The 23,982-nt window shown below is 35.4% G+C and overlaps 1 protein-coding gene across 1 annotated transcript; it reads left to right on the forward strand.

Annotated features, from left to right (window-relative positions):
- Positions 1–2,789: 2,789 nt before the first annotated feature.
- Positions 2,790–14,930, forward strand: LOC148597401 (uncharacterized). Its single transcript, XM_088563026.1, has 4 exons — positions 2,790–3,273; positions 9,337–9,408; positions 10,294–10,377; positions 14,629–14,930. The coding sequence occupies exons 1-4, from the start codon at positions 2,790–2,792 to the stop codon at positions 14,928–14,930; spliced, it is 942 nt and encodes a 313-aa protein (XP_088419152.1).
- Positions 14,931–23,982: the final 9,052 nt, after the last annotated feature.

Genomic DNA, 23,982 nt, shown 5'->3' on the forward strand with positions numbered 1-23,982 from the left:
TCACAGTTAATTATTTGTTCTGACTCGTTGAGCTGTCTTTTGGCAATTAAGAATCACAAACTGAAAAACACTCTTATTTTACCAATTTCGTACTTTATTCATAGACTTCGGGAATTTGATAAAGAGATTGTTTTTTTCTGGGTACCCAGTCATGTTGGTATTCAGGGGAATTCGGGTGTAGACAGGGTTGCCAAGAAGGCATTAAATGAAATAATAAAGGACGTTAGTTTGCCATACACCGATTTTAGACCTTTAATAAGAAAATATATTTTGAAGATGTGGCAGACGATGGGACGGTCTTGAACACAACAAACTCCATTCCATAAAACCCGATCTAGGTGTTCATCAATCCGGATCGGGCAATCGCAAAGAGCAAGTGGTCATGACTAGATGTCGCATTGGACATTATAGATCTACACATGGCCATTTGCTTGTTGGTGATCTTCGACCTGAGTGTATCCCATGTGATTGCCTTTTTTCCTTACATTAAATGTTCTTGCCGTGATGTGGCCCTAGTCGCCGAAACAGCATTAAAAAACAACAATCAAATTGAATCATTAATTTTCACTTGCATTTTTTGTATGTGTTTGTTTTAATTACCAATATATATATTTGTATCCATACTAGTTCTTCACATATGATAGACTTATATCATGTATTTGCCCCGTGCAGGTCCGTGTGTTAAAAGAATAGGCCTGCAGCAGCGCTAAGCTTGTCGTGAAAGGCGACAAAATAGTGCTCAGAAACCTAGCCTAGATGTGTGCCCCAGGTTTTGTGACGTTTACCCTATATCGCATACCCTATATCATATCATCAGAATTATATCATATACCCTATATCACAACCCTAAACATATATCACATACCCTATACCACACCCCAATGGAGGCTAAATTGCCCGACCTTACCCACCTCTCCCTGTTTCCAGTGGCAATCAAAGTTTGTCGACCCCATTGTCTTTGTGTCCCATCCCTTTTTCATTTCATCATCATTTTATCACCAATTTCATGTTCATCGTCTGAATATAGCTGAAATATTGCTGCTCGGACGTTAAACCCCAACAAACAAACAAAAATTGAATGTAATGCAACCTCAGCGTAAAATTGACTAATCAAATTGTTTCGGTGATATCTCACTGAATCATTTTGAAATTATTTATGAAACCAAGGCCTGGCCCAGGAATGTTTTTTTTTGCTTATGTATTAAGAGGGTACCCATGCAAAAACAAGAGGCTCCCAGGAGCCTGACTCGCTCACCTGGTTGAATTTTGCTTTTCAAAGGCAATAAATTTAACAAGAAGTTGTCCAACAATTTTGACTCCATTAGTGTTTGGTATGACTTATCATAAGGATCAACAACTGGAAGTTTATTTTAATCTATCATAGTTTTCAAGATATTGACTGAAAACTGTTAAAAAAGTCATCTTTCACCTTTCAATGATCATTTCAGCTATTGAGATATATGTGAAAAACTACTGTCTGTTCTCTATGTACTATTATGAGTAACAGCAGTCATGTTTTTTGACTGATTAAAAATCCCCACATCAGTTCTATGCAGGATACACAAAGGAACATTCATACCAAGTTGGATTTCAATTGGTAAAGTAGTGTCAGAGGAGAAGATTTTTGAAAGAAATAACATTAAAAATAGAAAAAAATCGTTCAAAAAGGGCAATAACTCCAACATGACAACGGATTAAAACCAAAATTTGACCAGCGATAGATCTCATCATGCTGAACACTTTTACCTTATGTCAGAATTTAGCTTAACCTAAAGGGTTTGGAAATATATGCAAAAAAACTACTGTCTGACCTCTATGTTCTTTTTTTAGTAACAGCAGCCATGTTTTTCGACGAAACAAATATCCCCACATCAGTTCTATACAGGATACCCCAAGGAACATTCATACCAAGTTTGGTTTCAATTGGTCAAGTAGTTTCAGAGAAGAAGAGTTTTGTATAATTGTTAACGACGAAGACGACGGACGCCAAGTGAGCTAAAAATGGTGGTGGGTGACCCGTGACATATTTTATTTCAAGAAATATTCATCCATTTTATACCACAAATACATCCATTCTCAAAGTTGAATGTTGGTTTTTGATTGACTTCAACAGTTTAAAAAATTTACATAGAAAGCATTAAAATTAATTGAAAAAGGGTAATAACTCCAATATGGTGAGGAAACTTTAAAATCATTTTCATAGTCATCCATTGTATGATATATACATTACACTTGAACGAACATGTCAGTGGGGTAATATTTACCTTGTACCACCCAGGTCATATGATCTGCCTAAATTTAACATGGACACCCTTTAATAATATATATATACATTTTTGTTGGAGATGCAAGATAAACACAATATGTTTGTTTATATTTTCTTTGTTGTTCATATATTTACATTGGTGTATGTAAGGGGTACATTTATGATTATCATGTACATCTCCATGTACATGGTAATTGACTCTCTCTTTCATCTTACTTCACAAATTGGTTTTTATTTTACACATTATTGATATTTGTAGAAAATGGAGGCATTGGAGACTACACAAGCGAACTTGACAAATAAGTCACTCGTGACCACACATGGGCAGGTGAAGGTCTCAGTTTTCCCTGTTAATAGTACCTTATTTTTTATATGTGGGATAATAATAATGTTATGCAACAAAACAACGTTCGCTTTCTATCTCAGATATGGCAAAAAAAATGTCCATGGAATTTTCGTCATGTCGCTATGCATTCTCGGCCTTTCCGTTTCCTTGGCCACATCCAATTTCATATTTCTCAATATGTCTTATGTATGTTCAGGGAGTTTATTTGCTCTTACATGGGGTGTGATTTACAATACATCGATGACTTTCTGGATAAGTTTGGACAGATATTCAATTGTTCACAATTTTCAAATTAAAGATTCTTTTCTGGGGAAACGCCGTTTTGAAATCATCGTTTGTACTGGGATCAGTATTATGGTGTACATGGTGGTATTATTTGCAAACACACAGAACAATGAAGCAAAAATATGTGATGCAATTACCGTGTTTGGCTCTCTTTTTCCTTTGTACATTTGTATGGTATCCACACCAATTATGATTTTTCTGGTTGCCACAACAATATTTTATCACAGGACACTAAAAAAGATAAAGTTACTATCAGGCAATGTAAACGACCCCAGAAAACAAAGAAAAGTGAATAGCAAGGACATACCCATGATGGTAAGAACCACCTTCAGCGCTTCAAGTCGTCCAGAATATGGACCCAGTGAAACTGATGAAAGTAAGTATATGTGGATATTGTAAGAGTACAGAACGGAGTTACAAACTATGGAGAGACTTTGTCGATAGATACAATGCATGTCACTTATCTGGAGTTAGATGTGATCATAGGTTCTAATAAATTTGGGACAACTTGACTGTAGGGCGAGTTGTTCAATATCTTAAACTTCCGTATTTACACAACAGACCTCCTTTTGTCAGGCTGAAATCGGACCTTCTGTGAGTTAAATTCAAAAAGACTTAAAAAATAGAAGTACCTGACCATCAATGACTCTAAGGTCATAGTTTAAATTCATGTATATATAAGTGCTTTCATCATCAATTATGTTTATGATTTTTATTTTTTTTTCTCACAAATTAGGGATATTCCGTCTTTCTCAAGTCCAATTCAATAAAAAAGGTGACGCAACGTTGATGGTTGTATTATCAACCGGGCTAAGTATACTTATAGCGAGAAAAAAACATCACTATACGGTTTGTGCATGTAAAATCGGGAGCTTAAACATCATGCCACGTTCCTCGCACGTTAAAGAACCCTGCTGTGGTATTCGATAGGAGTAGGAACCTTTGCGCTCCGCCACAGGAGGCTAAATTGCCCGACCTTGCCCATCTCCCTTTTTCCAGTGGCAATCAAAATTTGTCGACCCTATTATCCTTGTAACCCATCCTTTTTTTTTTCATTTCATGTTCATTTTATCATCAATTTCATGTTCATTGTCTGAATATAGCTGAAATATTGCTACTCGGACGTTAAATCCCAACAAACAAACAAACATAATATCATGGCAGCTTCATTCGCGTATACTTTATATGTACAATTGAGAACCACACCAGTCGCGTAAACAAAGATTAAATACAAATTGAATCTTAGCTTTTCCAAGATAGGTATGGTCATATCACGACACCCGAATGTTTACGAAAATGGTGTAATCTGTTGATCGATACCGGACGATTCGACCCAATACATTTCGGACCATGACAACCCAGGGTTCCTGACAAATGCCGGACATTTCGGTCCATGCATATTTCAGACCATGATTATTTGGAAAATGCATTAGGGCAATAAATCCGTACATCACCACAAATTTTACCCTTTTGGAAGTTAATTAAAAAAGTCTAACAAAAATTTATTAAAAGTGTTTGAATTTAATATGTTTATTCAGGAGCGTTTAAGGTTTCACCTTCCTCATATCATTTTTCAACAATTTTTTTTTATCACAAGTCTCTTAAGACAATATTTTGATTTTTTTTTCAAATATGTGAAAATTACGTTTTTTCATAGATATAGCTTTCTGGAACTTGTGACACGACGTATAATTTATTTTAACAAGTTTTTACATTTATACATGTACCTATTGACGGTTTTCAGTTTTTTTTTTACAAATGTGACAAATATTTTTAACGAAAGATTTATTGAATGAATGTGGTTTTACACCCTATGGCAGACATGTCATGCATTTCATTTCAAAAAGAACATTTTTATCAATTAAACATATCCTTTCTTTACTAGTCTGATACGCTAAGTCGGATTTTAATTTTAAAGCTTACAGGAGCAACAGCCTACATGAAAACATGTAAACCTACATCCTTCCATCTCTTATACGCCAAGTACTTAGAAGGAAAGCAGAAACATTATTCTTTTAGGTATTTGAAAGCACAGCCGCCCTCATTTAGGTTACCATGCTTGCGGTCATTCCCAGAAAAAATCTTGCTACTAAAACACCATAGTAAATCGTGCACCTACGTTTTTTACTTTCATTTTTATCCTAGTCATTGTGGATTTGTATGATCATGATAGTGTGTCTGAATGGTTGTTTATACGGGTAAAAACACTATTAAATGTTAAGTCAACTGAATTTTAATATAATCATGTTAGTCTAAGCTTCTACGATTCACTCAAAAATTAGACTGAAGTTATTACTTCAAAAGTTTGTCACATGTTCGTACGTTTCGTGTAAGTTACATGTACATAATGTAGCTTTATTAACACACTTTAGGTAGACATAGTGTAAGGGACACAACTCTTAAAAATCATTGGAACGTTTGTATTCATAATTTTGCATCAATGTCATGTAAGCATCAAAGTAACTTAGATTAATTTCATTCTGTGTCAAATGAAAGTTTGATAGCCTTTGGTGAAACTGAATATGATACGAACATATCACTGACTTCATAAGTTGTGTTCCTTACCCTAGGTGTACCTCCTTAAAGTACTGTCCATGAAGGACCCAGCAGTTTCTATAATATAGATGGCAATGGTAAAATTTATTCAACGGCATTTTTTGTTCCAGTGCAATGTTTTATATATGTAAATATATGTCCAATAGTTAAAAGATGTTTTTAGATCGACAATGGATAGCTCAGAAAATAATTTTACAGTTCCCTAAGAAAGCAACCAAATTTTGCACAGAATGAAAGGGTCAATTTTGAGGAAGGATGCATTTGCATAGATGAACTTTTTTAAAAAAAATAAAATTTGTCATATGCCACCCACTTCTGGTTTTTGCGTGGACACCCCCTGAAAAGTAGATGCTTATTCATTCCATTGTTTTCTGCATCTAGAATGAGTTATCAAGGGAACAAATATTCTAGCCGAAATCAAAAGAATGTAATCCAAGGACAAAGACCAGACATCGAAACAGACATACATGTACACAACAAAGAACATAAAATAACCAAAATAATACATACAAAGTAACAAAAGTAAATGAGCAAGTACAAGGAAATTGGGTGAACCTCAATACTATGAAGCATTATGAAAAAAAAGATAAATAAATCATGTATGATCTTTCGACCAGTAATATACCTGATGAAATGTAGCCAACTTCATAAATTTATAAGCTACTGTATTCGTATTATTTTCGCAGCGAAATGAAAAGCGCGAAAAATAGTACCGACGAAATTGATTTTTAATACATCAATCTTTTTTTTAACCGCGAAAATTGATACTTGCAAATATGTACAGATAACAGAATCCGCGAAAATTAATAAGTTTTAAATTTGCAGTATTCACTATTCTAAATAAATGTATCAATTCAATTCGAAACAAACTCAACCGTTTAACATTGTAAATACCTACGTACTGAGTGAGGTTTCAGTCCCCTTTTCCAATTCGGTCCTCAATCTTACTTCGTATAGGGTTTGTAAGTCTCGTCATGTAACTCCGTGGTTTCACGAGAAAGGGTCCCAGTCTACCATTCAAATGCATAGAGATTTGTCATCTTCAGAGCGTTGGATCAATTATATAAAAGCGAAACATTTTCGAGTAAAAATGCAATAAAAATGACTAATATCTATTTCCACATGATAAAAGTGTTAAGAAAAGCGTAAAACAGAAGATTTGGCATTGTACATGTAATACAGTGTTTCGATATCCCGGAAGTAAACAATAAAATGCAAACCGGTCTTCGGATTTCAATATGTTCTACATTGGAAATTCCGGTAAGGAAAATGAAACTAGAACGAGACTTACAGACCCTATTGAGTTTGTCATTATTTCTATTGTATCGTTACATGTACTTTATTGACAAATAGTTCAAATAGACATTTCTTATACAAGCGGTTTCCATTAGAGAAAGGTTTATATTCGAAAATAACGAACAGAAACAAACATAAATCTGGTATACATAGTATATGTTTTGTATATTAAATCCATTTCCATGACATTGTTAATAATTAATTGGAAAGACGTTCTTGTTTAAACTTTTTTTCCGTAAAATGTTGAATTGAGAAAATTTTGCTGATTCTCAAAATTGCCATTATATATTTTTTTATTATTTCTACAAAAGAACGGTTTCTTCGAGAAAAAATCTGCTATACCGGGCCATTTACATGCGTCTTTTTTTTCATTTAGGGATGACCTGATGTTTTCCAATTTTCGCACATCGTTTGATATTCGAAACACAATTCAGACGCTGCGAACAGCTCATTCATAAATGCAAAATTTTTGTTAAGTTAACGACGTTATCAGATTTTGTCATATAGGTAACAGTGATTTATAGAAAGTTCAAAGTGTGATTCATATCGATAATTCCCTTTATGAAAAAAATCTGTTATATCACTCTCAGACTTTCTCCGGCCAAAACGTCATAACAAGATATTAACTTGGAATCCCGGGTAATATTTTCGTTCCGCAAGTTCCTCAAATATAACCCCTGGTCATCAGAGTGACGTCTTCTATCTTTTGATTGAATGACCGAATATGACGTTGTTTTATTTACTTTTACACGTCCCAATATTTAAATTTAAAGAAAAATACGTTAAAATATTTTTTTTCAAATTACTTGTATCGTCTTTCGATAGAAATGCACACGGTATCGCATTGCATATCCCTGAGCGGGTGGACGTCAAAACATGGAGGCTATAAAAATATAGTTATTTTTTTTCCTCTCTACAAACTAATGTTTTGTCAAAAGATATGAACAATGACTTATAAAATAAAGCAAACATCACACTGTAAGATGGTAAATCTTTTTTTTTAAAGAAAATCTAACATAACAATATATAAAAATTGTCCACTGAAAAGGTTGGTTTGATGAGTGCAAAACGAAAGTGAAAGTAGGGAAAACAGCTATTTATAGTTCAAGACTACTTTTCTGTCCGATCTTCGTGGACTGTCCCTACTTTCTTTGCAGGAAATTATTTTTTTCAAATGTCCTTAGACATGCTACATAAGTGAAACTTTTATTGAATCAATTTGCAGATATTTTTTTAATATCCTAAAATTATGCACTTCACTATAAGAAGTCTATGGGATAATTAATACGATACTGAGACCTATTGTTAAATAAGATAATCTCATCATTGTTTTTTTTTTACTTTATAAGCGCAGTTTACTTATATATTGTGCATATCCGTCGTTGGTGACATGAGTCTATATATTAGCGATCCTAGCGTCGCTTACGATATTGACAAAGGATTAAACAAGATATATCAATTAGCCGGTCGCAAAATTTTAAAATTTTTTACTGAAAGTATTGATAAATTATGGAGAAAATAATCCATTGGAATAACCAAATTATAATTACTGGTGTCACCAATGATCTAGGCACTCGTTTAGCCAGCACTCCACAGTATTGTAGAACTGCCTAATTTTGGTCTTGTAATCTAATGCTTTATAACATTTATCAGTTTAAAAAATTGTCAAGCATCTGTAAATCTATATATCTAGAAATAGCTCAAGCCAAGACCTTCAGGATGCAGTAAAAATTTTCTGGAAAAACAAATTACCCACAGCAAATAGGGTTACCATAGAAACCATGCAAAAATATGCGAAAATTTGCAAAAAAGTTCATAAAAGCAGGTTTAAAAATATCAAATGTCCAGCAAAATATCTTCAATTTTTATTTCATCCCCTGAAACTGTCCAAACTTTTTCCTTCAAAAACCCCATCCTCATATGGGCATCACCGGATAGATTTTGAGCTATTTCACTTTGGAATCCACTTATTAAATTTAGCGTGGTAAAATATTGACTTGCTTTCACTTTCACAATGAAGTCAAATTGTCATTGAAAAAAAGCCCCTTCAACACTGAAAATATATAAAACATTACAAAATACTTTGAAAAGTCCCCTTTTCAGAAAATGTTTTATCAACAATAGATTCTTCATTTTTAATCACTATAGCAACCACCGGTTTCCATTAGTGTCATTTTTCATCCTAGCCGAAAGTGCGAAACTAAACTTAACTGTGAAGTGCTGGCTTAAAGAGGTAGACACAGCTCTTACAAATCATTGGAACGTTTGTATTAGCATTTTACATCAATCTCATGTAAGCATCAAAGTAACTTGGACTGATTTCATTCTGTTTCAAATGGAAGCTTGATATGCTTTGGTGAAATTGAATAATACAAACATTATCACTGATTTCAAGAGTTGTGTCCCTTACGCTAGGTCTACCTCCTTAATCTGAGAGTTCTCCGTCATTCGTGATCATATTACTGTCGTTCACTCTTCCCATTTAATTATCCTTATAGACATAGAGCTTGTGTAAATCACATTTCAATTAATTTAAACTAATTGTCATCCAAGGAATGTCTTATTTGAATTTTTTTTATATTTTCAGTAGAAATATCAGGTGGGATAGACATTGAAGGAATAAATATAGATATCGAAAAGAAGTCAACCGTACTTGAAGGTATTTATACACAAAAATGCTAAACGGAAACCCTATATTTTAACTATAGATCAACTATTGAAATGTGTTGGCTATTGAGAAAATGCATGCCACGACTCATGATGAAAAATTAAGTAAGAATAATTTCTTCTGTATCATAATGCCTATTTATTTAAATCCAGGACAGACAAGAAGAGACAAATGGAAAGAATGATTTTTATCAAACGCCCTCTTAAGTTAAATGTTGTCCGTTTAAACAACAATCGATTAACATTTGGTGTACTGCAAATATCACAAAACTACACCTGCTGTGCTTTGTAAGATTAATCAAGGGAACCACGATCAAAAGACAATAATCCAAGGACAAAGACCAAATATGGAAAACACAACTAAAAACAATACATACAAAGTAACAAAAGCAAATGAACAACTCGGACTCCACTAAGAACTGGGAGCATGGACCAGATAATTGATTTTTCTTTATTTTGACTTCCTGCTTACACTGGATCTTTATTTCGTATTAAACTGTTTAAGGCATTGTCATAATATCTCTTTATGAGGAAATAAAGACATGAATTAATGAATGTAACAAATGTAATAATAAGAGAATAAAAACACAAATATCATAGATACATGTACCTGTACACAAGAATTGAGTCTCCTTTATTACAGGCGCGCTCATTACATTCTATCTGCGTTTTACGTCACTTGTTGTGCTTTTGATATTTTTTCAAATAAATCTTCCATTCAATAATTAAGATTTTGTATACAAAGTATTAAGGAAACAAATGAGAGAGCTTTTCGAAATTATCCATTTTATTAGAAAAAAATCGAAAAATCCACGTGAAAAATACAATTTGGTAAGAGTTGTGCCACGTTTATGTTTTTTTTTATATTGTATTTAAGAAACTACACGTAAAACATCGACCAACCACGGAGAAGTCATTGTTGGTTTTGAAGATCAAACGACAAGACCGAATGCAGAGAAAGGTTGGTATATATGTACGATCTCATTAAAGTATCCGGAAATGAGTCGCACATCTTTCATCTCAATTTGATCTTTTTTGCCTCAAATGTGTTCATACATGCAGAAAATAGCGGAAAAGATACTTAATTTAATTCTTGGAGGTTCTGTGAGGTAGATATTTTTTGGCTGCTTATATTGGGGAAAAGTGCGGGAAATCAGATAAAAACACTTTGATGGTTATTTCTTGAGGTTATGGGGTATAAATACTTGAAAAGGCAATAAAATCTTCATCTTTATGCATGCATGTATTTTGCCTGATTCTTAGACAGAGAAGTCAATGAGTTTAAATCAGACCATACCATTTGATCTACGCCAGAAAACACTTGTAGTTACATGTACAGTACATGTACATGTACATGTTATTTTTTCTATACTCCTTAGCCTTTGGAGAAGTGTACATGTACCTAGATAGTATATAGATACTACTACCTCAGTAACTAAATAAGCTGGGTGATATATCCTTATATTTTTATTGTATCGCTCCGAAAGAGGAACACTCAAAGTATGTCCCCAATCATCACGTGGATAATCACAATACTTTTAGATTTCGGCGGTTGTTTTCATATAAAAAAACTGTTTTAAACATTTTCATAAATTCATAAAACAAAAATATAGTAGTGATTTAACTCTTGGTTAAATTGTATCTTCTGTGGGTTTGTACGTGTGATGTTACAGAAAATAGGCATAATTAGGAATTACTCGTTTTTCCTAAAATTTATTTACTATTAAGAATTGAGTTGAGATACATGCAAGTTCTAACCTCTCACAAAACTGACCTAGAACTGTCAGAAGAACAGTTCTCGGACAGTTCTAGAACCAACTCTTCTGATAGTTCTAGCAGAGCCGGCTCTACTAGTAGAACATTTCATAGAGCCGACTCTGCTAGGAGACATGTCATTAGAGCTGGCTGTGGAACTGTTCTATGACACCTTTAGAACAGTCCTAGGGCTGGCTCTTCTGACATATCTCCTGAGAGGTTAGATCTGATCTCATCTGAATCTGTTTTGGTAAATACAAGTATTTCATGATTTTGTTAGTTATTACGAGTAGTTACTGAAATAAGTCGACAATTTTACGCTTATTTACTACATGTAAGCATATATTAAATGTTTGACTTGATTAGAAATTCAATACTTAATTTATATAAACAGTTTAACTGATGAGTTGTTTTATAATCAAAGTTAAAATACATGTTAATCAATAAAGCTAGTAGTTAATCCTTGTCATTTGTGAAAATGCAAATGGATTCGAAGGAGATAATGTTTACTAAGGTATCGTATGAGCAATTTAATGGGAAATTGGACAAAAGTAAAGTTAAAAAAACACAAATATGATGGCATTAAAGAAAGACTTTAAAGTCGGACGACCCTTACAAGAAGATAGTTTAAGGGAAGACATTCAGGAGGTGATGCTATTCCGGTATCTATCTATTTAATAAATGGTCAAATTAGGTATTTCCTAAACACACTAGAAAATACACTTATTATATAGATAGTAGTGTTTTTATCGGATGTTCCCAGTGGAATAAATTCGGTAATTTCACTCTCGGACTCTCCGTCAAAACGTCACAACTTTGATATCAATCCACCAATCGCAGAATTTAATTTTTGTTGAAAATATCGATAAATTATGAAGAAAATCTATATAATAAATAGGATAAACAATTGGTTATCGTGAATAACCAAAATATATGATCACTCGTGCCAAGAATGCTGGAGGATTTAACTCGTGCGCGGAACAAATTCCACACACTCGTTAAATCTACATGTTGGCGTTATTCGGCACTCGTGATAATAATTTGGTTCTTCACTCTTTTAAATTAATTATTCTTATATAAGAAATCACTAGAATTTTAGTCGTTACGCGTTACAGCACTTCTGACCGTTCTACTAGCAGAACCGGCTCTACGAGAACAGCTCAGCTACTAGAACCAGCTCTTCTGACAGTTCTAACAAAGCCGGCTGTACGAGAACATTTTAAGTGGAAGAACTGACTCTACGAGAACAGTTCAAGTAGAAGAGCCGGCTCTACGAGAACAGTACAAGTGGAAGGACCTGTGCTACGAGAACAGTTCTAATAAAAGGGCCGACTCTACGAGAACAGTTCTAATACAAAATGTAGAAGGGCCAACTCTACGAGAACAGCTCTAGTAGAAGGACCAGCTCTACGAGATCAGTTCTAATAGAAGGCCCACCTCAACGAGAACAGTTCTAGTAGAAGGGCCAGCTCTACGACAACAGTTGTAATAAAAGGGCCATCTCTACGAGAACAGTTCTAGTAGAAGGACCAGAGCTACGAGAACAGTTCTAGTAGAAGGGCCAGCTCTACGAGAACAGTCAGGTGGAAGGACCTGTGCTACGAGAACAGTTCTAATAAAAGGGCCGACTCTACGAGAACAGTTCTAATACAAAATGTAGAAGGGCCAACTCTACGAGAACAGCTCTAGTAGAAGGACCAGCTCTACGAGATCAGTTCTGTAGAAGGCCCACCTCAACGAGAACAGTTCTAGTAGAAGGGCCAGCTCTACGACAACAGTTGTAATAAAAGGGCCATCTCTACGAGAACAGTTCTAGTAGAAGGACCAGAGCTACAAGAACAGTTCTAGTAGAAGGGCCAGCTCTACGACAACAGTTGTAATAAAAGGGCCATCTCTACGAGAACAGTTCTAGTAGAAGGACCAGAGCTACGAGAACAGTTCTAGTAGAAGGGCCAGCTCTACGAGAACAGTCAGGTGGAAGGACCTGTGCTACGAGAACAGTTCTAATAAAAGGGCCGACTCTACGAGAACAGTTCTAATACAAAATGTAGAAGGGCCAACTCTACGAGAACAGCTCTAGTAGAAGGACCAGCTCTACGAGATCAGTTCTAATAGAAGGCCCACCTCAACGAGAACAGTTCTAGTAGAAGGGCCAGCTCTACGACAACAGTTGTAATAAAAGGGCCATCTCTACGAGAACAGTTCTAGTAGAAGGACCAGAGCTACAAGAACAGTTCTAGTAGAAGGGCCAGCTCTACGACAACAGTTGTAATAAAAGGGCCATCTCTACGAGAACAGTTCTAGTAGAAGGACCAGAGCTACGAGAACAGTTCTAGTAGAAGGGCCAGCTCTACGAGAACAGTCAGGTGGAAGGACCTGTGCTACGAGAACAGTTCTAATAAAAGGGCCGACTCTACGAGAACAGTTCTAATACAAAATGTAGAAGGGCCAACTCTACGAGAACAGCTCTAGTAGAAGGACCAGCTCTACGAGATCAGTTCTAATAGAAGGCCCACCTCAACGAGAACAGTTCTAGTAGAAGGGCCAGCTCTACGACAACAGTTGTAATAAAAGGGCCATCTCTACGAGAACAGTTCTAGTAGAAGGACCAGAGCTACAAGAACAGTTCTAGTAGAAGGGCCAGCTCTACGACAACAGTTGTAATAAAAGGGCCATCTCTACGAGAACAGTTCTAGTAGAAGGACCAGAGCTACAAGAACAGTTCTAGTAGAAGGGCCAGCTCTACGAGAACAGTTGTAGTAGAAGGGCCATCTCTACGAGAACAGTTCTAGTAGAAGGACCAGAGCTACAAGAACAGTTCTAGTAGAAGGGCCAGCTCTACGAGAATAGTTCTAATAGAAGGACCAGCTCTACGAGAACAGTTCCAGTAGAAGGACCAGTGCTACGAGAACAGATGTAGTAGGAGGGCCAGCTCTACGAGAACAGTTCTAGTATAAGGGCCAGCTCTACAAGAACTGTTCTAGTAGGAGGGTCAGTTCTACGAGAACAGTTCTAGTAGAAGGACCAGTGCTACAAGAAGTTTTAGTAGAAGGACCAGCTCTACGAGATCCCTTCTAGAAGGGCCAGCTCCACTATACAGTTCTAATATTAACAACTATTATGTTTATTTCATTGAGGAACCATATCCTAATTTTTTTTCAGAATGCCATGCAAATCGTGTTTCTGTATACATTGTATTTATATTGACAACTGCTTGATCAAGAATGCGTTTTAATAAGGGGATGTAACTCTAAATTCGTTACCCGGCGTTATCACCATATGGTATTGACTGGTAAAAGTTTATACTGCAGGTTAAATAATACCACGTGAAAAGGTGTTATCCAATTGAAATTACTGATTTCTCGCTGATATGAAATAACAAAAATTACTGTAATATTTGAGATCAAAATAAATCTTCAATTATATATCCTTTTCACTATTCTATTTTTTTTTCAAGATCACAAAAGAATTAGAACATGCTGTCAAGAATTACAACGGCTAACCTGGCATACACAAGCGCAGAAAAATGTCCGCATGGTTCTTATCCAAGTATCAATCTACGGGATATCGCTTATTTTTGGAATGGTAGCATCGCATCTTGGTTACAGAAATCTCCGTTCGTTCCTGATTGGTGTCACATTGATTTGTGTTTTAGTTAGTCCATGTCTTTATATATTTAAAGTTCCAGAAGTAAAAAATGCTATGATGAGGGCGTTTCATTGTCAACCAAATTCTGTAGGCATTCAACATTCTCGCTAGCGAATTTAATTGAAAGGATAAATATTGTTTCCGAAAAGTCGAAGGTGAAAACGTTTATACTCGACGTCACATGCAACACATTTTCGAATTGAAGCTCTACTTTTTAAACCGTCGGGACTTACCGCTAGAGTTGTCTCTCTTTTATTTAATCTGAAGATAGTTCGCATATATGCATGACGTGTTAGTACCAACGAGTCGCTTATTAGCTTAAATCATGCGTAACAAATCCTTACGGGAAAATCCCATACTAATATCTGCCATGTTGGTTTCTACGGGACGATTTGTTTACAAACGAAGTTCGTAAGTTCCCGTCGAACTCCGGTGAAAATCGTCTGCTTGATCAACTTCTCGGTATTGCACGTTGTTCGCGTAAAATAAATCCGAGATATCTGAAATAACGCCGAAATGCATTCTGGGTTCTTCGGTTTTTGGACAAACCATTTAAACGTAAACAACATCTCCTACCAACCCGATCACTGTAAACATGGCCGACTTCTTTCAATGTAAATATTGGCACCGAGAATTAAAATCTTACCGGAATTTAACGATTCAATGTTTAGGGAGAAGCCGTTTGGCTAAACGAATGAGCAAGTCATTTAAGACAATTTAAACGACGGTAGGTGTCAATAAAGTCGTAGAAAATATTTTTATTCAAAGTTTAATAGTATCTTATTTATGTGACGCCGAGTATAGTGTCAGCGTAGATGGTATTGGAAACATAGGACATTACTGAACAAGCGGCACGTTATTCATATAATAGTTGTCGATAAAGTGGTCAATATCGTGATATTTAGACTGCCTACAGGACTTTTGAGTGCCGAAAAATGGATGAACGTAGCTAGACTTGTAGATCAAATGTTATTTGAAAATAACAAATAAAGGAGAGCTGTGTTAATATAATCACATCAAATAAAAACATCAATCACACAAACGAATATAAAATGTCAGCACAACAAACACGTACACAAACGAATAAAAATAATGAAAACACACCATTTGGATAAGGCCTTAGATGACGAGGACAATAATGATCAGTACAAGTCATGTTTGACTAACGGAAAATGGTCCTGGGGGTGGGGGCTTCTACTGATATGATAAGGTTAAGATACGGGACGTGCGTCAAATCGGGTCCGGATTTCAGCTCTGAAGTGGAGATTTCCGTTCTATATTTTTATATATTTCCGGAACTTTTGGGTCTAAATTGTCTTACTTTCTAGAGATTTCGGGTTACAATTTCACATATTTCATGTGGACTTTTGGGATATTATCAGAAACATTGTTTTCCAGATTGAAATCATCAAAATATTATAACAACTAGAAATCCTAAAATAGTGTAAACTATTAATAAAATTTAAAAGTAGTGTCAATGATAATTGATGAATGAATTATGTTAATTTCAGCATTCCATGTTTGGTGTCCAAATAATATTTATTGATATCTTCGGGTCAGATTTTTACTCTCCTTGGATAATTTTGGGAAAGGTTTTGAAATTCAAATATGCACCACCTGTATTTTGATAGTCAAGTGGTGTACCCCGCCCCTCTCGGGCGCGTCAGAATTGGTTTGTTTCTTACAAGGGTATTTTGTTATATTTATATAAGTATACATGTGGTACAGGTATCTTGATGTCGGTATGCATTGTAACGTACGATACACATGTATGAAGCTATTTTCAAACTACATTTACATGTATATATATATAATTAGGGCCTTTTCAGAGATAGCTAGATTAACATCGTATATTAACGTCAACACTCAATGCATTAAGCATTCAAGGTAGTATCTCAAACTACTAGTGTGAAGTGTCAGTCCCTGTAAAAATCAGGCAGTCAGTAAAACATGGTATGAAAAGACCCATCATTTTGATAATGTAATTTGACTATTTGCACCATCAGAATCAAGGAAAGCAGACAAGATTTTCCATATCATGCTGGATCATTGAGTTACAATTTCATTGAAATGCACTGAAAATGAGCATTTCAAGGGCAGATAACTCTTTCAAAAACTTCATTTTTCTGAGCAAAGCCAGTGATGCACAGATCAAGTAATGGTCCTTTAAAATAGATTGATTGATTGATTGTTGGGGTTTAACGCCCGAGCAGCAATATTTCAGCTATATTCAGGCGATGAACATGAAGTGGATGATACAATGAACATGAAATGATGATTATATGAAAAGGGGATGGGACACATGGGCAAAAGGGTCGACAAATTTAGACTGCCACTAGAAAAAAGGGAAGGATGAGTAGGGTGGGGCAATTTAGTCTCCTGTGGCGGAGCGCAAAGGTTCCTACTCCTATCGAATACCACAGCAGGGTTCTTTAACGTGCGAGGAACGTAGCATCTTTCCCAACACGGTGCACCACTATGGTTTGCGGTCAGGTTTTCCGTATTATAGCCTGATAACCCCAGCATGTAACACCTCATTCTACCACCAGGGGCACACACCCCAGTTGCTCTGTGGGCAGAGCGCCTAGCCCTCGGCTAGGTTTCTGAGCACTATTTAGTCGCCTTTTACGACAAGCTTAGTGTTGCTGTAGGCCTATGCTTTTGACACCCGGCCTGCACTGGACCTTTTCAAGTAGAGAAAGTATCCTTGAGTGGTATGACATTATATGTCTGAAAAATTCCCAACGATGTTAGAGCTGTCAAATTTGCGATAGGCTAGCTGGCCGAGTGGTCTAGGGTGCTGGACCTTTTGCAGACAGTGTTGGCATAGATGTCACAGCGGTTCGAGTCCCGCGGAGGGAACGACCAAAAATATGCATCGCAAATTTGACTGTTCTAACATTGTTGGGAATTTTTCAGACCTCTCTATACGTTTACGTCATCTTCCCTGTTTCAATTTTATCCGATGGAGCAGTGTAGCGAAATCAAATGCAAATGAGCCAATTTCAATTGCACTGGAAATAGGGAGAGGTGGGAAGGATCGGGTAATTAAGCCTCCTGCGGCGGAGCCAATGTTCCTACTCCGGTGGCATACAAAAGCAGGGTTTTTTAACACGCGAGGAACGTGGCATCTTTCCCAACACGTTGCACCACTATGGTTTGCAGTCAACTTTTCTACATTATGGCCTTACGCCCCCATCCTGTAGTACAAAAAATGTATGCCATGTTTACCCCCATTCAACCACCTGGGGCACGCAACCCAGTTGCTCTATAGATGGAGCGCCCCTGCCAGGGCTCTGAACGCTATTAAGTCGCCTTCTATCTACGTCAAAGCTTAGCGCTGCTGTGGGCCTATTATTTTGACACCCAGGCCCGCACGTGGCGTTCTTGTCCGTGTAGATACCACAATTGAAATGACAAGCAACAAGAACGAAAAACTTACTGTGCTGTGTCGTTGATATAATTACATTCCATGTTCCTTCTAAAAATAATTACTGAAGATTTTATTTCTATGTGTGTTTCATCATTTAATCACATACACGTACATATACAATATAGGTACATTGTCGAAAATTATTGAAGATATGTGATGAGGCGACGGAACGGGTAGGAAATGCGAGGCTCTGCCGAGTTATTTCCCCCGTTCCAAGCCGAATACACATTATCTTCAATAATTTTCGACAATGTACCTATATTGTTTTTATCTTGTTATATTAATAGTTTTGTGCGTGTGTACATTTTTAAAATAAAATTTTAAAATGCATATCCCCTGAGGTGCCCCGATCGTTAAACCGGAAGAAAAAAAATTAAAACGCATGGCGCATGACTCAGTAAACATTGAAATTTAATCCGCACCATATAATCCGTCAAAGCTGTTTGAAGAAAATAAGCAATGTATGAAAATTTATTTAATTCCAAGAGACAAATAGGTAAAATGAACAATCAATACAAATATTTTAAATGTTGTTAAGTCGATTTTAAGAACATTAAGGTTTTGAATTTCGCGAGGGAGGTGGAAGCTGACTTGTTTCTGTTGGGTATATGGCAGTAGATTTCAGGGGTGAAATTTGTGCACTAGTTTCTTTTGGATTTGAAATATTTGTTTGAGATTTTGGAAGAAGAGGAGGCAGTTGTATGGGCAATATAATATAGTGTTCCTCTGATTCATTATCTTGGGGTTTAGGCAGTAATAAATCCAATAGCATTACAGTTTCCTGGTCATTTGTCTCTTCAAGAGTTTTATCATATTGTAATGCTTCTATTTCTTTAAAAGGGGACCAGTTTATATTAATTTGTGATGGACACTCTAGCTCCGAGTCCGACATGACTGAAATGACAGGGGAAGTCGTCTGCAAACTGAAAATGAATCAAATCTGAACGAGATTTGGAATTTGCCATATATACATGTATGACGGTGAAAAAATACAAACAAAATCATTATTTGGTTTACATAAAAGCTTTTATTTCATTCAGCTAAAAACGTGAAAACGAAACAAAACAGCGAAAAAAAGATTAACCGGATACGCAATCGCAATTTGTTTATATCGTATCTATGGTGGCGGCCATGATTAATTTATGCATACCAGAAAAAAGTAGTTCCGCCGATCACGTGAGTGGTAGAAGCCAGAAAGCCGATAACCAGCTAATGTACGGATACAGCAAAAAAAAAAAAAACCGTATACCTTTATTCGTTTAACAAAAAACCTCATTGCAGGATAAATTTATGTATATGACGTCATTGGAGTTTAACTGTTTTGAATGCATATTTTCAGTTGGATAACTGGAAGTACATTTTCGCCCTAAAATGTGATCCGCCCTAATCAGTGACCTTCTGCGACGTCAGAACTATTTCGTGTCCTATGACGATCAGAAAAATGACAAGTAACATATTATCATTTATAAAAGGTTACTGCGTCAAGTAAAAATGACCGAATTTAACCTAAGTTTACAACATACAATCTTGGAATTAGAAGACATTGTTTTGTATCAATAAATATGTTTAGAAACAAACAATTTTAAATTCCGTGAGTTTTTATTTCGGAATAAAATATATGATTTGACATAAGGGTTCAGAGGGTCGTGCGCAATTTAGGTACTAAAAAAAATGTTCCCACACGGATTTCTTTAAAATTTGGCATATTTATACATTAAAATAAAATCTTTGCTATCATTCTATATGACCAGTAGTGACGGATCCCGGGGCGGGGGCCCGCCCCTTAGAAAATTGCAATTTTTAAAAATTGTTGAAAAAAATGTTTCTCCGATATTTTACAGTTCAAGATACTCTCAGAATGCAGGATCTGAGGTTTAATATTTCACAAATTTCTCGGGAGGGGGGTTGTGCCCAAAACCTCCTAGCAAATTCGGATCACTATGTGATCCTCACCGGTGATCCTGTCAAGAAATTTTTCTGAATCCGCCACTGCTGGTCGCGATTTGACTTACGAATGAACAAAAAACGTTCCTTATTTTAGTGGGTATGGTGATTTTTATGTTAAGTTTGCCAGCAATTTCTTTATTTCCGAATTCACTTGTCTAGTAAAAAAAATTGTCAGTTTTAACTTTAAAGCTTTGAAATTTACAAAAAATAAAAAAGACAATAGTGAAAAGTAGAAGCTTGGGTTGTTTTATTTCGCAACTTGAACATCTTGAACAAACTATGATTTCAACAGAGGAACAATGTTTATAGAGTCGATGGAAGAAAGGGATGATTTTTGTAAAAGTGAAATTCCATGATTTTTTCTCTAACCACACAACATGCAACACATGAACTGCAAGACACGATAACGTAACGCTTTATACTATTCTCGAGGGGTATAGGTTATCGTATCTATCAAACAGCCTGAACGTAGTACATGTATGTCGACGTTGCAACTTCGACTGTTCATTCCAGTCATGGACAGGTGCGTACATGGATTGCATTGTACAAGTATATGTAAATGTAGGCTACATGATATATAAAAAATGTCCTTGAATATCCGACACATGAGTGTAGCTAAAATAATGACCAGGGGCGGATCCAGAGATTTTGAAAGGTTTTCCAAACTATTATTCGCCATTTTTTTTTTACAATTTTTCAACACTAAGGGGGTTGGCGTCTCCCCGAAACCATCTCTTTTACCCACTGCTGTTGAAACCAACATAATATAAGTCCCAAAGGTTGTGCATCCTTTCGACAATTTCAGTTTCCACTGAGTAATAACCAAATCTTTACAGCATCACTGATTGGAATCATAAGTTGAAGTTAGACTAGTTAAAAATTACTAGCAATTTAAACTTAGCTTCTTACTAGTATTTATTTGCATATCACCATTATAAAAGGATGTAAACTTCGAACTGAAATTAACTTTTTGCCAACAGGGAATCCATTTATTTTTGTCGTGAGTAGTTTCTTCTTTTATGTGTTATTTATTTTTTTTAAAAAAGTCTGTAATCTGGTTTCATTTCTAATTTGTTGTAACATTCATCAGTTTTTGTTCAGGATTTGGATAGTTTTCAGTAACTACATGTTTTTACAGGCTTTTTGTCAGAAACGTTTTGAGAAGGTTCAATTGTAACTTCAAGTAAGAGTGGACTTTGCGTCAATAAAGTTACACGAATTATTTTTAAATTGGACCATTTATACACTTACATGAGTAGATGAGAGGCTGTAAAAATAATAGAATCATATCTGCTTATTTATATAAAATAAATATTTTAGCTTTGTTATTTTTGTTTTATAGCTATGACCAGTAATATAAGGATACCACACTGTATATTAACTAGAAGAAAAGGAAAAAAATCAATATGCTTTATTGTTCAAAAACTAGGGAGGATCTCTTCTCAGCACCGAAAAGGTAACACACAGTGACTCACACAAATACGAAATATGAAAAAACTCTGTATGTGACATAAAAAAAACAATTCAACACCAGAAATAAGCTTTACATAAAATATTTGGTGAAGGATCTTAACATTGTATTGACATTTTTTGTTAAAATTTAATATTAATATTGGTATTGACCAGTACGATGTAAGCCCCAGTAAAGCTTATTCTCTGGCATAACTAAGAAACAAAAATTAAAACGTCTGTGATTGGGATAAGAATAGATCATGTGCCATCGATAGCATTGCAGTTGGAAATGTCCCATATAAATTATTTTTTTAGAAAGATGGTGATCAAGAGAAAAAAGGTTCTAGCGATAATTAAAAGAATGTAATCCAGGGACAAAGACCAGACATGGGAAACAGACATACACTACAAAGAAAATAAAGTAACTAAAATAATACATAGAAAGTAACAAAAGGAAATGAGCAACTCGGACTCCACTAAAAACTTGGAGCTTGGACCAGGTGCACCAGTAGGGTAAGCGTCCCCTGTTTTTTTCTAGAAAGACCCACCGAGTTGCTCATAAAAAGTCATCACCGGGGTAGACGAAAGAAGAAAGGAAAACTATAACACGTTGAACAAATCAGTTTTCATGGCGCCGATGGATACACCGTAATGATCCATGAATTCATGATGGCGACCATAAAACTTCTGTAGTGATGACTTCAATCTTGTAGCAACATAGGCCTGCTCCAGAAGCCTACTTGTTTAAAGTCTAGCGCGATACAAATCGTCTGTGTAGTTTCGGCAAGCTCTGGCATAGTGTAACGTTAAAAAATGGTTCACTAAAATGCCAATCAATTAGAAAAATAATACATTTTAAGATTTGTAATTCCAATTACTGAAACTTCTGAATAAAACAGAAAATAATGAAAATATAGCAATGTTCTGTTCTTTGATATGTTGTTTATTCAGTACTCAAAATACGTTCTACACTGCAAACCAATAAATTGTGGGTAGGATAGGTTTGACAGATGTACATGTATAGCCATTTTAAGAATAACAAATATCATTCATAGGCTGTTGTAGACTGGAGTTCTACCTAAAAGAGAAAGATATTGAGGTAGTTTGTAATTTTATACCTAAATGTTAAAATTGGAATGGGTAGGGGGCTAAACTCAATGATGTATAAAATTCATTTATGGGGCACAAGTTTATATACATGTAATACATGTTATAAAACTAGCTTTGAGTTTTGAAAATTATATTTATATTCCTCACCCAATATAACTGCAAGCTGTATGTTTTGCTAACGATGCACATCGTAAAATCGATTTTGCGTCATTGAATTACAAGAAAAAAGAAACTGTTTACCTTGAGAACTCAATTGCCAAAAAGATAACATATTTTAGGGGAGGCAATCCTTACAGAAAGGAAGAAATAAGTTGTGTTGAAGACGGATAGAAAATCCGAAATTGAGATTTCAAATTAGATAAAAAAAAAATGATCCCTCTCGGATTTCAGCCTATATAAAATGTATTTTATTTGACTCACAAAACTTCATCGCTTCGATTTTTACCAAACAATAAAAAAACTGCCGTTTTTAGCTTAAAATTTCTGTAAAAATGTATTTTTCTACCAGTTTATCTCAATTTGTTCTTATCTTATGGCATTTTTTAGGTGTAATGGGCTGTGAAGGTCGCTATAGCAGAAATAATTTAATTTACCTATTAAACGAGTTGCATCTGCTGAATTTGTGATAAAAAAGTCCGACAAAAATTGAGATTTGATATTTTTCTACGAAAGGGCTTATAGTTATCCCAATGTTTACTGTACAAGGTATATGAAAGTACATGTACGTCAGACAGAGTTTTTATGTTGTTAAACATAAAAATGAATTAAGATAATGTGTGTGTGTGTGTGTGTGTGTGTAAAGTATGCAATGCATTTATTGCATTTAAATAAAAAGAATTTCTCACTTATATTCATGATCATTTCCATCATACATTTCAGCAGGACCGTAGCCAGAAATTAATTTAAAAGGTTTCCATATTCTTTTAATCTTGTTTTTGCTTCCATGTTGGGGTTCCGTTGTACCCCTCCCAGTCAATGGCCTGTACAGTAAGTTCTGTTGTACCCCTCCCAGTCAATGGCCTGTACAGTAACGTCACACTTCAACGATTTGTCGACATACAAAGTCGTATGCTGTTTACTATTCACGAAACGCCGTTCATCATTTAACGTGAGGGCGTTTTTGAAGCTACAATGCAATTTTCTCATTTTCTTTGAAACGTATTTAATTTGCGGCTAATTACATTGTCAGGAATGATGTGATAATCTAGAAAATTTGACTTT

This window comes from Perna viridis, chromosome 15, assembly GCF_037379345.1.
Source record: "Perna viridis isolate PV_CMFRI_1.1 ecotype Kerala chromosome 15, ASM3737934v1, whole genome shotgun sequence".
NCBI classification, from domain to species: domain Eukaryota; kingdom Metazoa; phylum Mollusca; class Bivalvia; order Mytilida; family Mytilidae; genus Perna; species Perna viridis.

Excerpts from the sequence above, each read along its gene's own strand:
- LOC148597401 (XM_088563026.1), top strand. The coding sequence starts at position 2,790 with ATGTCTTATGTATGTTCAGGGAGTTTATTTGCTCTTACATGGGGTGTG. Across the intron at positions 9,409-10,293 it reads GAAGTCAACCGTACTTGAAG|AAACTACACGTAAAACATCG; the intron begins GTATTTATACAC and ends ATTGTATTTAAG. Across the intron at positions 10,378-14,628 it reads AAGACCGAATGCAGAGAAAG|ATCACAAAAGAATTAGAACA; the intron begins GTTGGTATATAT and ends TTTTTTTTCAAG.